Source organism: Vipera ursinii (genome assembly GCF_947247035.1).
Source record: "Vipera ursinii genome assembly, chromosome: 2".
Classification (NCBI taxonomy): Eukaryota; Metazoa; Chordata; class Lepidosauria; order Squamata; family Viperidae; genus Vipera; species Vipera ursinii.
The window spans coordinates 85,127,713-85,139,974 of record NC_139513.1 but is presented as its reverse complement, the minus strand read 5'-3'; the positions used below and the strand labels follow the sequence as shown (position 1 = coordinate 85,139,974).

The following is a 12,262-nucleotide window of genomic DNA, read 5'->3' as shown; positions in this document are numbered from 1 at the left end:
GTTATGAATAAATATATAAAATGCTTAATTCACACAACTGCTCTTCATTGCCATAGCCCAGGAGTAGGCAACCTTGGCTCTTTTCTGACTTGTGGACTTCAACTCCCAGAATTCCTGAGCCAGCTACGCTATGCTGGCTCAGGAATTCTGAGATTTGAAGTCCACGAGTCATAAAAGAGCCAAGGTTGACTATCCCTGCCATAGACAATTTAGTGTGTACTCAAAAGGGAGTTTTGGAAGACTGCAGATCAACTTCCACAAGCAATGAAATTTGGAGCAACTAAAGCTCTCAAGAGATTGGTTTGTAAACTTTCTCAGGCTGTTTGTATCCATGTTTCTCAACCCATCAATTCCCACAGCAGTGCAGTTACAGCTTGCCACTTTTCATTCCAACTTTAAGCAGTTTCTCCTGAAGATCTCTTGCAGACAGAATTCACTTCAGCCAACGTTTTCATTGCCTTTTTCTTACTCATTCCAAGCAATGGGCACCTTACCAAAGCCTTTAATATAATTTCCCCCCCCCCCAAAAAAAATGTTTCTATTGGCCACCTGAAGGAACAGGAAAGGCAAGAGTTTTTAATCATAGAGCTAGCTAAGTTATAAGGTGCATGTGTTGTAATTGCCTGGATGCAGAAAGTGATAGTACTGAAGCTTCATCGTTGGGAAAAAAATACACTTCCACACATTTTCTCTCACTGAAATCTTTGACAGGATCAGAAAAAATAAAACATCAGTTTCATTTGCTCAACTTTATTCAACCAAAATTCAATGTGCTAGAAAGTACACATAACTTCCTGTTGACAGGTTAACATGTTTTATGAAGTCTTGAAGCTGAAAGAAAGGCAAGTGGGAAAAACAGAATCGCACCAGCAACCAGTTCCTCCCACAGCAGTAATCAGGTATAAAGAGTCATCAAATCAATGTCATGTGCCAATGTGATTGAAGGGGACAACCCATTAAGCTAATTACAACTGCAATCTTGTGCAGTTCTATTTTGAATTAACTCCCATTCTTTAAAATGAAACTTGCTTCTGAGTAAACATGCAGAGGATTGGGCTGTAAATACTACAGGATCACAGCTACATTGTATCTCAGTCTAGTTTATTCTTTTAAAAAAAAGCTTTGCCTTTATAATCTTCTGTTAATCTTAAACTGTATCTTAAACATTATATTTATAAATTAAACCTCTTAGCGTTTATTTCTACCACACAGAAAAATAATTTAGGATATTGGAAACAAAGAATGTTTTGGATTCTTATCATGTACTTATATTGAGCACATTCAGATGTCATCCTTAACCAAACCATTATAAGCACCAGCAGCATCTTACAGGTTCCCTCCTGATTTTGCATGGCAACAAATCATCATCTATCCATAATCCAGGATTAAACTCTAATTTGGAGTGATAATTTAGGAACAAACTATGGAATCCAGTTGGAAATTGGATTGCAAGACAATCTCTGAATGTCTGAAATTCAACCAAAAGTAATCATTTCGTGTTTTCAGAAACAAATATTGTGCAAGAGCTACTGGCAACCTGCCCCTTTATATTACCCCAATCTGTTAATTTGAGTTATGCTCCAAATGTGATTTTTTTTTAAAAAAAAAGGTTTTTTAAAAATTATTTTTCAGTGCCTTCAAGTAAGTCTTGATTCCTACCCATAAATAGGAAACAAGCTCATTAAAGTAGTGGACATGTGCATTCGATTGAAAAGGTAAATAATATAATATCCCAAGTCTTCAGTATATATATAGTGCAAAAAATAAAAATAATTCCCTTTTTACTGCTTAATCATGCAGTGTTATTCAGGGTCTACTGAACATCTATATAACAGAATCTGGCTAAAGCTAGTTACATACAAATGCAATTCAGTTAACCTGTCTAAGATTTATCTAAGCCAGGGGTGTCAAATTTGTAATGTCAAGTGACGTATTGTGACTTTTTTGCCATTGACGGCAATGGGGTGGGCACGGTTTCAATATGATGCAGTTGACACCACAGACCTAAGCCAATTTATACCCAAATTCAAATAAAACTAGCAGCTAATTTATAATACTAGCCAGAGAAACTAGCTCCATTTACAGATGCCACATATACAGCACTTGCTTCTGAATTCATTTTAAATACAGTAGTACTTTGTGCTTTAACATCTAGACATAAGCTGGTCCAAAGAGCTCACTGCTTGCAAACCTCTAAACTGCTGAAAGTTCTTAAGTTTGAAACATCAGTGGAATTGGGCTGTTCATTGATCTCTGGTTAAAAAAATAATCCAGGCAGCAACTAGATGGCAACAGAGACATACAGAAAACTCTGGATTTTTGCAGCCCATTTATGTATCACCTAATAAAACTAGAACAGCAACCAAAATGGGAAAACTAAAGAGGAAATAGTGTATCCATGCCAATTAAGTTGGTATATACAGATTTCCTTTAAAGTCCGGGGGGGGGGGATTCTATGGCAGAAGCTTCCAAAAAGGAAAATCTGCAGTGTTTAGGAGCATATGTTGAACACAGACGTAAAAACAGTCTTTTGCATTTGCTTTTAAGTTTTTCATCTATAACCCAAGTTTTATGGAAGATCATTTCACAATCACTGAGTCAGCTTTTGGACAGGAGATTGTAAAACAGCTTCAGTCGGTAATATTTGAATAAGATTAGCTCTCTCAAAGCCCTCTTGGAAAGAAACTTTACTTCTAAATTTGTCTCTAGCATTTAGCTGCAGAGCACATTGTTACTAGAGAACCAAAGAGAAAAATAAAGCAATCCTGACATACAAAATGAAGCCAAATTATGTCTATTTAAAAAAAAGCCAATAAACATGCAGGCATAGCTATGTGCCTTGGCTCAAAATCTTACTAATACAGAGGTAACAGTCCACTGTTAATTAACATTGAGCAGGATTGTGTCCTTTCCATAAGCCATCATAAATAAATGGCTGATGAGAATTGGGCCCATGGTGTAAGGATTAGACACTAATCATAATTGCCACCAACATCAAAAGAGATCCAAGAACTCATTAAGAATTATCTTACAAAAATAATTACATTTAAATTTACCAGCTCTAAAGCTGTATTTTCAAGCCCTATAAAAAGGCAATCTTTGAAAAGCTGCAGCTCAGAATTGGCATGGTGCAAATGAAAGTTATTTCAAAAGCGCTTTGAAAGGGCAATTGCAGCTGGTTGTTGTGTCACAATTATTAATATTGCATAGCTGAGAAATGAGGTCACTTGGCTTGCATTAACCCTGCAAGTTTACCCACAGAAGAATGACACATACCATTTGCTAGTGATAAGTGGCTCTTAGTTGAAACCAATGCCATTTATGAACAGCCAGCATACGAGTTTCTAATTCACACACACACACACACACACACACACACACACACACACCCAGTTTGTCACATGCAATCATAGGGGCCACTTTATAGTAGAGCTAGACAGCAAAATACATTGCCTATCAGTGGTGGAATGTAGTATGCATATAGCTTTGATAAGAAATTGGATTTTAATGCATATACATTTGTAGAAATACTTGCATCATCAAATGAGGTAAATATGACATCTTACTACTGCACAAATGCCTCAATTAGCATCATAGAGCAAAAACAAAGAAAAAAAATCTCATTGTTATTTCAAAGACTTAACTGGTTTACATACTGTGGTCTTCATGTGCAGATTATTGGAAGCATTTTCCACCTGTTGAGTGATTCACCTGTGCTACAGGCAGGATTAACAAAATCACACCCAGATGTTCGCCCAATGGGGACAGCTAGATTTGTACTCAGACAACACCCTGGAGATTTTTGATCAAAATTTATGATGTCCAGTAGATCTTCTAGAGAGGTTTGTGTGGGCAATGAGGGGAAAATATGAAGTTTAAATCCTGTTCCATGTCTATTTGTTTATAAAGCACCGAATGTTATTTACTACCATCACATGCAAAGTCCTAATTCACATTTAATTTTCAGGCAGGATATAACTTATTTGCTTTCAGTTAAACTATGTTGACTCAACTCATTATTGCTCAGCAATAAACATCCAAGCCAGGCCTGGCTAAGCCCTGTCAAAATCTCCACAGAATTCCCAAATCTTCCTCAGAACTAGAGATTTGCCACAGGAGGTCCATATTCAATGACTCTGGATGGAACTCCTATGTGGAGAAAAGGAAGCTGTATTTCATTAATCCTCAAACTCTGTACAGAAAATGCAATTGATGCAATGTATTTGTTCCCAGCTTCGGAAAAACAATTCCTTAGTGACAGGCTACCTTAGTAAAAAGGAAGAAACTCAAATGAAGAAAATGCTATATATTCTACCTTATGTATGTATGTATGTATGTATGTATGTATGTATGTATGTGTATGTATGTGTTAAACAGACAATAATCAGTTTACTGCTCAAAGAGTTTTAAATAGCAGCTAGGATTGTTCTATGTGCATTCTTACCCTTTGATACTATACCCTTTCTTCCAATATACAAAAAGTAACTTTAAGATGTAGAGGTGTTTTTTTTTTAAAAAAAGAAATCCCTCATAAAAATAATAATCCAGTCTTGCCTTTAGAAACACCTACTGAAAATTATGTTCTATTGCATTTTCCGCTTCACTAATGTTTCACAGTTGCTGAAAGACAAATGCTTTTCTTAAATCAAAATAAAACAAAATGTATTTAAGAAAAAGATAGTGAAAAATAGGGAAATAGTGCTTTGGGGAATATTAGCTGACTGAAAAATTGGAAGTAAATAGCTAACATATTTTTAGGAAGAATCATTTTCCATGTGATAATAATTTTGATTTTTTTAAAAAACAGCTAGAATGGAATCGGATACAGGTCAAGTTGTATAGCTGGATATTTTCCCTATTCCGAAGAGTCACTTACCTTTCCTTTTTAGAATAAATTAATTCCAAATAACTTTTTTTACACAAAGAACAGTAAAAGTATGGATAACATTTAAAATGATAGCTCTAGCTGGAAGAATTAAATGATGAAGTGGAAGACACCTAAAAGTTCTAAATATCTTGGCCAACTGATGATGTATGGTCAAATGCATGAGAAGTATATGCAGGAATCCAGTTCCTTCTAATCAAAGCTTAGCTGGGATTTCCTAGATGATTGTTCCAGTCTTCTTGATATCCTATTTCGTCTTCTGAAGATGCATTTCCACAGAAAACCCTCGCCCCAAATTCCCTCTGCCCTTTTACTTGGTAGTACCTTATCATCCTGGCACATTACTGCTTCTGTTCCTGAAGTAGCATATGGTCCCACCTGAAATCCCCAAATCATCATAAAAGTTGCAAAGTTCTCTGGAATTTGGTGGCATATTTCCATCATTCTACAGTGTTGAAGATGAAGCAATATCACAGTAGCAAAAAACAGACTGCAGGTCCAGCTTGCTTTTTCTGATTGGTTTTTCAATTGTTGCCAACAAATATATTACATTCCCCCATCATTCCATTAAAAAGTCAACCTTGAAGAAAAATGTCTGTTCAAAAAGCAGTAGGTCTCTCTCAACATTTCAGTGGTGTCTCTGGTGTTTGGGCATTTGAACTTCAGAGAAACATACTATTTGGCTCATCAAGCCAATTTGATGAGTTTGGGGTTTTCCTCAAGAGAAAAATCATATAGTGGATACTTCCAGCACCCAAAATTATACATTTACAGTAGTTAAGTAGGATATGTACACAGATTGGATACAATACAGCAAATAAACTTCAGGCCTGCTTCCCGGAGAGTTTTTATGGGTATTTTTAAATTTCTAGTTTCTGTGGGTGTAATTAAGTACTTATAACCAAGTAAAAAATTATATCTAATACTCAATTCACTGTCAGTAGTAAAGAATTCTTTAAAAAAGTTTCTCCCAGTCACAAGCTGTAGAGAAACATATCCTCTTTCTTGAGAAATTCACTTCAATCTCAATCCTGGCTGTACATAAAACAGCTCACACAAGAACAGAACAGAACACCCACAAAATAAGCAACACCTTATTTCTGGAATTTGTTCCCAGCAGTGGCATGTTGAACAGAAAGGGATGTTCTTAGTATATATGTTTGTCAGGCTAGAAGTGCAGTGTTAGTATGGCAATTAAAAATCCTCCATTTCTTCCAAAACACCTCAAGCTAGACGGACATCGTTTCTTGCGTTGCATTCACACAAATAGGTGTCACAATGGTTTGTGGATCACAGCTACACCTGCATGAGAGATAGTAAATGTGTATTCAATGCATTCCATTCAAGCTGATTAGAGACTAATTTTCACTTCAACATTCAAGATCTCGAGTCTTCAACTAGAGAGTCTTTCACAAATGAAGTCTCCTTTGCTTATCATTGTTGCAGCAGATAGACTCCAAAAAGGCATATTATTCTGCCATACGTATACCACTGATGGGAGCTATTACTGACTGAAAGCATAATATTGTACTGCCCTGAAGGAATTAACAAAAATTGTCACCGTTTTTAAATTAATCACTGAGTAATTGCTAGAAATTGCTAACTTGCTTCCTTTAAGAAATAGATTGTTTGGTTATAAAATGATAAATGAAAAACAATGAAAACAACCATATAGGTAGTCCTAGACATTTGTTCAGTGATCTGTCAAAATTACGGCAGTGCTAGCAAACCAGTCCCTGAAATTATGGCTGTTGTAGTGATCAAAATTCAGGTGCTTAGAAGCCCACCCACACTAATCCTATTGTTGTGATTCAGGGTCAGTCTGTGGGTTCGGCAGTTGGGTCGGACGACTTAGAGGAGGAGGGGGGTGTTGAAGAGCTTGCTGAGGGGGTTGAAGATCTTGCTGATGAGAGCCCTCAGCCAGGCCCCTCCCACCTGGTCACGACAGAGACCCAGCTGTGTGAGCCTGACAGCATGGATGAAGATGACCGACAGCTGGCCCTGTTCAAGGACGCCCGACGCAGGAGGCAGTCAATCAGGAGTAAACAGAGGAAGGCAATGGGGCACCTCGGAAGGAGGCAGAGAGAAGCCACGCCCTGAACTGTATAAAAGGGGAATGCGTGGGAGGGCTGGTTTGCTGAAGGCAACCACTTGATTAGTTCCTGTTTCATAGCTCCTGTTTCATGGTTGGTGTCTTGTTTTGCTCTGTTTTATCTTAATAAATTTGGCAGGCTTAATTCCAGCCTCTTGCCGTTTGTAAAGGGGTTGTCCCTGCCTTTTCTGCAGGGCCGGTAGCAGGCTGGTACAGAACACCTATCCCTAACACTAACCCTTCATAAATTTATATTCTTCAACTCCCTCTATCCACCTCTCTCCTGCCATCTATGCCCTTTTGGCTGCTTCCACTTCGCAGGCCCTGTTGCCTTAGCCAACCTTCACCATCTTCTTGCTCCGCCTGGCCTTTCATGAGTCAGCTGCTGGCCACAGGAGGTTTTTTTTTCTCCAGATCAGACATGGCATTTTCCTTATGAAACCTGGGAAAGAGGGCCTCATATGCCCTTGTGAAAGGCCAGGCCAGGCCAGGCATGCAGCAGCAGGAATAAAAGGACTCTGAAAGTCAGCTGGGGTGGCGGACTGTAGCGGGGGCCTCCGAGTGCAGGGTGGCAACGTCGACTGCAGCTGGGCTGTGGCTTCCCTGTGCCGGGTGCAGTTTTGCACTGGGCAGAACTAGCCTTTTCATTGCAGCTCAGGGGCTTCTGGCAGCCCCACAGCTATGGTACACAACGAATCCCCAACTCTATTATACTGTTACTGCTAAGAAAAAATACATTGTGTTTTAATTAAGAATTTGCATTTTAATAAAAATAGAAAAAATATGGTCTGTTGGGGTCATGGGGAAGTTCTAATTCATTGTAAAGGCTTGAAAAACATCACCACCATGTGTTAGTGACAGACTTGAATGGTAAATTATTCTAGATACACTTTTCATTGTGTCTAAAGACACTAAGCAGGTGAGATGTTTTAAAAATTGTGGGAGATATTTTTCAAGCCTCTATAATGAATTACACCTTCCGTGACCCCAAAAGCATCCCAGCAGTTTTAGTGGATGCAGGGAGACAATTTTATTCCAGCTGCCATCAAATTATTATTCATTCCAATTGCTGTCATGTAATTACTGCATGGGGTATAATTAGAGCTTTATTTAACTTCATCCCCCTTGAAAAACTACAGTCTTTTTAAGATCTCTTTTTAAGGCCTTTATTCTAACTTCATTCCTTTTGAAAAAGGGCAGTCTTTTTCTGATGTCTTTTTACTCCTAGATGTGTCCCTGATACATTCTGACACAGAAACTAAACTGTTGAAAGTCAAAGCTATAGTTTGGCTTGTCATTTTATTTAGTAGACTTCAACTGGGCTCTTCTTTATTAATATTACTGGATAATTATAGGTCAGATGATATAGGCCATGTGCTCTGATAGGGCCTCTTCCATAAGGATTGCCATTAGGACTTGAAAAGTTAACAGATCACTTATTTATCCCAAGTTTCTTACGCATTTTCCAAAGCCTGTCTTAATGGTCTCTCCCTTCTATCTATTTTGAGAGAGAATCTTCAAGATTTGCTATAAAAACCAGGTGAGACTGTGAAAGTACTAATATATTGTAAATTTATTCTGACTCTTACTAAAGGCTACTTCAATCTTTATTAAAACATTAGGCAGCCCATTCCCTGTTGGGCCATTGTTTCCGAGATATTTCCTTACTTAAACAGAGAAACAGAATGATCATGGGTGGGCAAAAAAGCAGTGGGAACAGGAACGAATTCCAACTTCCTGCCAACTTCCCCATTCCCTGTGGGAAGCTGGCAGCGTACATCATAAATCTCCCTCTCTCCCTCCCTCCAATTCCTGCCAACTTCACATTTTACTTGTGGGAAGCTTGCAGGAAGAAAGCATATGAGGAGGCCAGCAGGAAGTTGCAACTCCCAAGGCCAGCAAGTAGGAAAGTGGCTGTTGCTCAATGAGGAAGGGAGAGAGTATGTGGGGCGCATTCAATCAAGACTTGGTATGTGGGGGTGCACAAGAAATGTCATGTAAGTTGGGAAGGGTGTGTGCACCAAGAGGAAGACATATAGGACAGGCATGGGGGGGAGCGTTTGTGGGGGTACACAAGAGGTGCTACATGGGTCTGGGGAGGTACATGGGGTCAGGGAGAGTGTGTGGGGATGGCATGGATCAGGGCTGGCACAGGTTGTGGAACTGCACAAGAAGGTGGCATGGACTGGGAAGTGTGTGTGGAGGTTACTTCCTCCCTATTTCTCTTTCCTTCCTTTTCTAGTGGATTGGTAAATGCCTGCTGCTGTTTGGGGGAGGAAAAAGGGATTGAGGGACTGGCTGGGAAACTGTCATTTAATGTTGAAAATGAAGATCACATGACTGCAGCAGCTAGTAGAACTGAAGGAGCCACTACTTTCCCATATTTCATTCCCTCAAGAGCCATGAGTCCCAGATTTTAGAGGCATTCTGTAAATTAGCCTATCTGAAATACCTTGGTTCAACAATCGGTGGCCTATGTGGCATCATTCTTCTAGTTAAAGGTTAAGAGTGCCACTGAAAGTTTAATCATACAAATTCTAAGGCTACCCAGAACAATTTAATATTCAATATACCTGAAGGGGAGATTACATAGTTATGTACATGTCAATGGCACAATGCTAAATTGCCGATGGATAAATCTAATGAAGACACAAACAGATAGCAAAGATCTGGGATTCTATCCGATTCAGTCAAGAAAATGATCAGCAGTCGTCAACAAGAGCCATAGCAGGAAGTAAAACAACATATAATCAATTTGTTATTCTATACCAATCTAAACCAATGCACTGCTTACCTGCATAACTTCTTCCAGTGCTCATGTTGCTTGGTAATAGTGTCCATTTGTCAGTGACAGGATTATAGTATTCTACAGAGGCCAAATTGCAAGAGCCATCATCTCCCCCAACTACATAAAGAAGTCCATTCACTGCACACACACCTACAGAGAGAAGAAAAACAGTACGGCAGAAGTCCTAATTTTTATAGCTGCTGTCATGGCAAGACAGAAGGGCAAATTTAAAATTGATTTTTATTATTAACACCTTTTATTCCGCAATTTACTGAAATCACACACATTCTGTCAGTCATACTAGTGGTTTCTGCTTGCACCCTTTTTTTTTTTTTGCTTTTTTTCTAACCATTAAGAAAACATTATTTGTGAAAAGCCAGCCAACCTGCAGGCATAACAAATGATGACAACTAATAGTTGTGTTTGTAATCCATATTAAAAATGAAAATGAAAAATAATAAAAATGAAAAATGGATCTAAAAATTATTGTTAGCTATGAGACCTCAATAACAATTATAATTATTCATAAGTGGAACACTGGAATAAAATAACAAACTATTAACAAAAGCCTTTATATTTTTTCCCTCTTCTAACTAAACTGCCCAGAGTTAGTAAGGAATAGGTTTGAAACAGTCTTGAAATTGAATTAAATAAATACAGAATGAAGCCCCACATATTACTCATTTGTTAATCATGGCATCCATTCTGCAATAAGTATGAATTGAACTATATACCCCTTAAGTTTAACAGTTAATTAATTAAAAATAAACAAGTACACCCTATTTAAAATGCTTGTTCTGAGACCTAGCAAATGATGAGCTTCACAAGACAAAAAGTGTCAAATTTCAGATATCTGGAAATACTTTAAAATAAATTTATTAATTCTTACAGTTTTATCCCTTCTCTTACCAAACTCTGTACATGTGCTTTTAAATTATATTTTACTGTAAACTCCAAGTTGTACTTTCAGACTATCCTAACATTTTTAAAGTGTGATTTTAAAATATTTTAATATTCTCTCTGTGTCTCTTTATTTTAACATATTTCTTTACAAATCCAAGATATAGAAACCTGTAATTAAAAAATATATTAAATGTCCTGCAAATCAGGTCTCTTGTTGGATTCCTAACCCTTTGGTTGCCCACTAAGTTACAGATGTATAGAAGACTCCCTTATTTGACACTGCTTTTACAAATATTTTCAAATCTGCTAGATTAATGTAGACTTAATCAAACATTAATTTAAAATAAGACATCATGACCTTTTTATTGCTAAAGTCATTAAAAGTGATATACAGCTTTAAAGATGCACACATTTATTATTGCATATCCTTGGTATTAATATTTCCATTAATTGCTTTGTTTATACCTGAATAGTGATACAGAAAATTTGGAGGGAAATACCTGCATTTCTTCTACACATATTCATATCTGCTACTTGTTTCCATGTATTTGTTCCAGGATCATATACTTCCACGCTTTTCCTCACCAAAGGACCATCATGCCCTCCAGTGGCAAATAGCTGGCCGCTAAGAACGCCAACCCCTAAAAAGCCAAACAGGGAGCTTAAGGTCTATTGTAAATCAACTTCCTGTCAGGGATAATAAATTGCTGTGCCAAGAGCATAGCCCCGACAGAGCACTAAACAGTACAGTATCCACTGGGGTAGCTATTACATAAAATTAAGAGTCTGTAAGAGGCAGAAACAATAACCATGAGGAACAGGAGGAAGAGCCACTATCAAAACAATGGTCAGATTAAAAAAAAATCTGAGTCCAGGGCAAAAATGTAATCTGAGAAAGCATCTGACTTAATGCCCTCTAGTTCTCATAAAGATAAAGGGAGGGGGGAGCACATACAGGCTTGCAAGACTCTGTAATTATACCCTTATAATAAAAATAGTGTTAGCATTCATAACTTTGGTTTTCTAGTCTAATCCATCTTGAAAGGATGACAAAATTGGCCTAGAATGAGGAGGAAAACTGAGACTTTTCCAGCCTCTGGGAATTGACATTTCTAGGCTCTTTTTTCTTTTCTTTCTTTCTTTGGGGGCCATTTTAGGCATTTGAAAGGATCTTTAACCCTTGCTGAAACCCTCTCAAAAGTGGGCCGAAGTTTCCAATCTGAGAGGAACTAAGAGGCAAAACAGCATGACCTGTCCTTTTTTTTTTTACTATTTTTAACTGTTAAGAAAACAAAAATCTGCTATTTTTGAGGTATGAGATAATCCTTGCTTATGTTGATGATATTGTTTATATTGGTCCAAATAAGCAGATGAGTGAATGTTTTGCTAAAGCTTTACAACAGTTTTTCACATTGAGGTCTTTAGGACATATTAACACTTATTTAGGTGTTCAAGTTACCAAATCTCAGAAGGGGTTCAGCCTTACACAAGAAGATAAGATTGAACAACTATTGCATCACTGCAACATGAAGGATGCTAAACCAGTGAGTATACCCATGCAAACCGACTTTCACAACTTGACACATGAACCGAG

General features: G+C 37.8%; 1 protein-coding gene across 1 annotated transcript in view; it reads right to left on the bottom strand.

Annotated features, from left to right (window-relative positions):
- Positions 1 to 740: 740 nt before the first annotated feature.
- KLHL3 (kelch like family member 3) overlaps positions 741 to 12,262 on the bottom strand; it is a 67,890-nt gene continuing 56,368 nt past the window's right edge. Inside the window, exons 14-16 of the mRNA XM_083351738.1 lie at positions 11,169 to 11,309; positions 9,772 to 9,915; positions 741 to 6,187 (exon numbers count right to left, since the gene is read on the bottom strand). Of these exons, the coding sequence (XP_083207864.1) occupies positions 6,159 to 6,187; positions 9,772 to 9,915; positions 11,169 to 11,309 (314 nt within the window). The 3' untranslated portion in view covers positions 741 to 6,158. The remainder of the gene's footprint in view (positions 6,188 to 9,771; positions 9,916 to 11,168; positions 11,310 to 12,262) is intronic.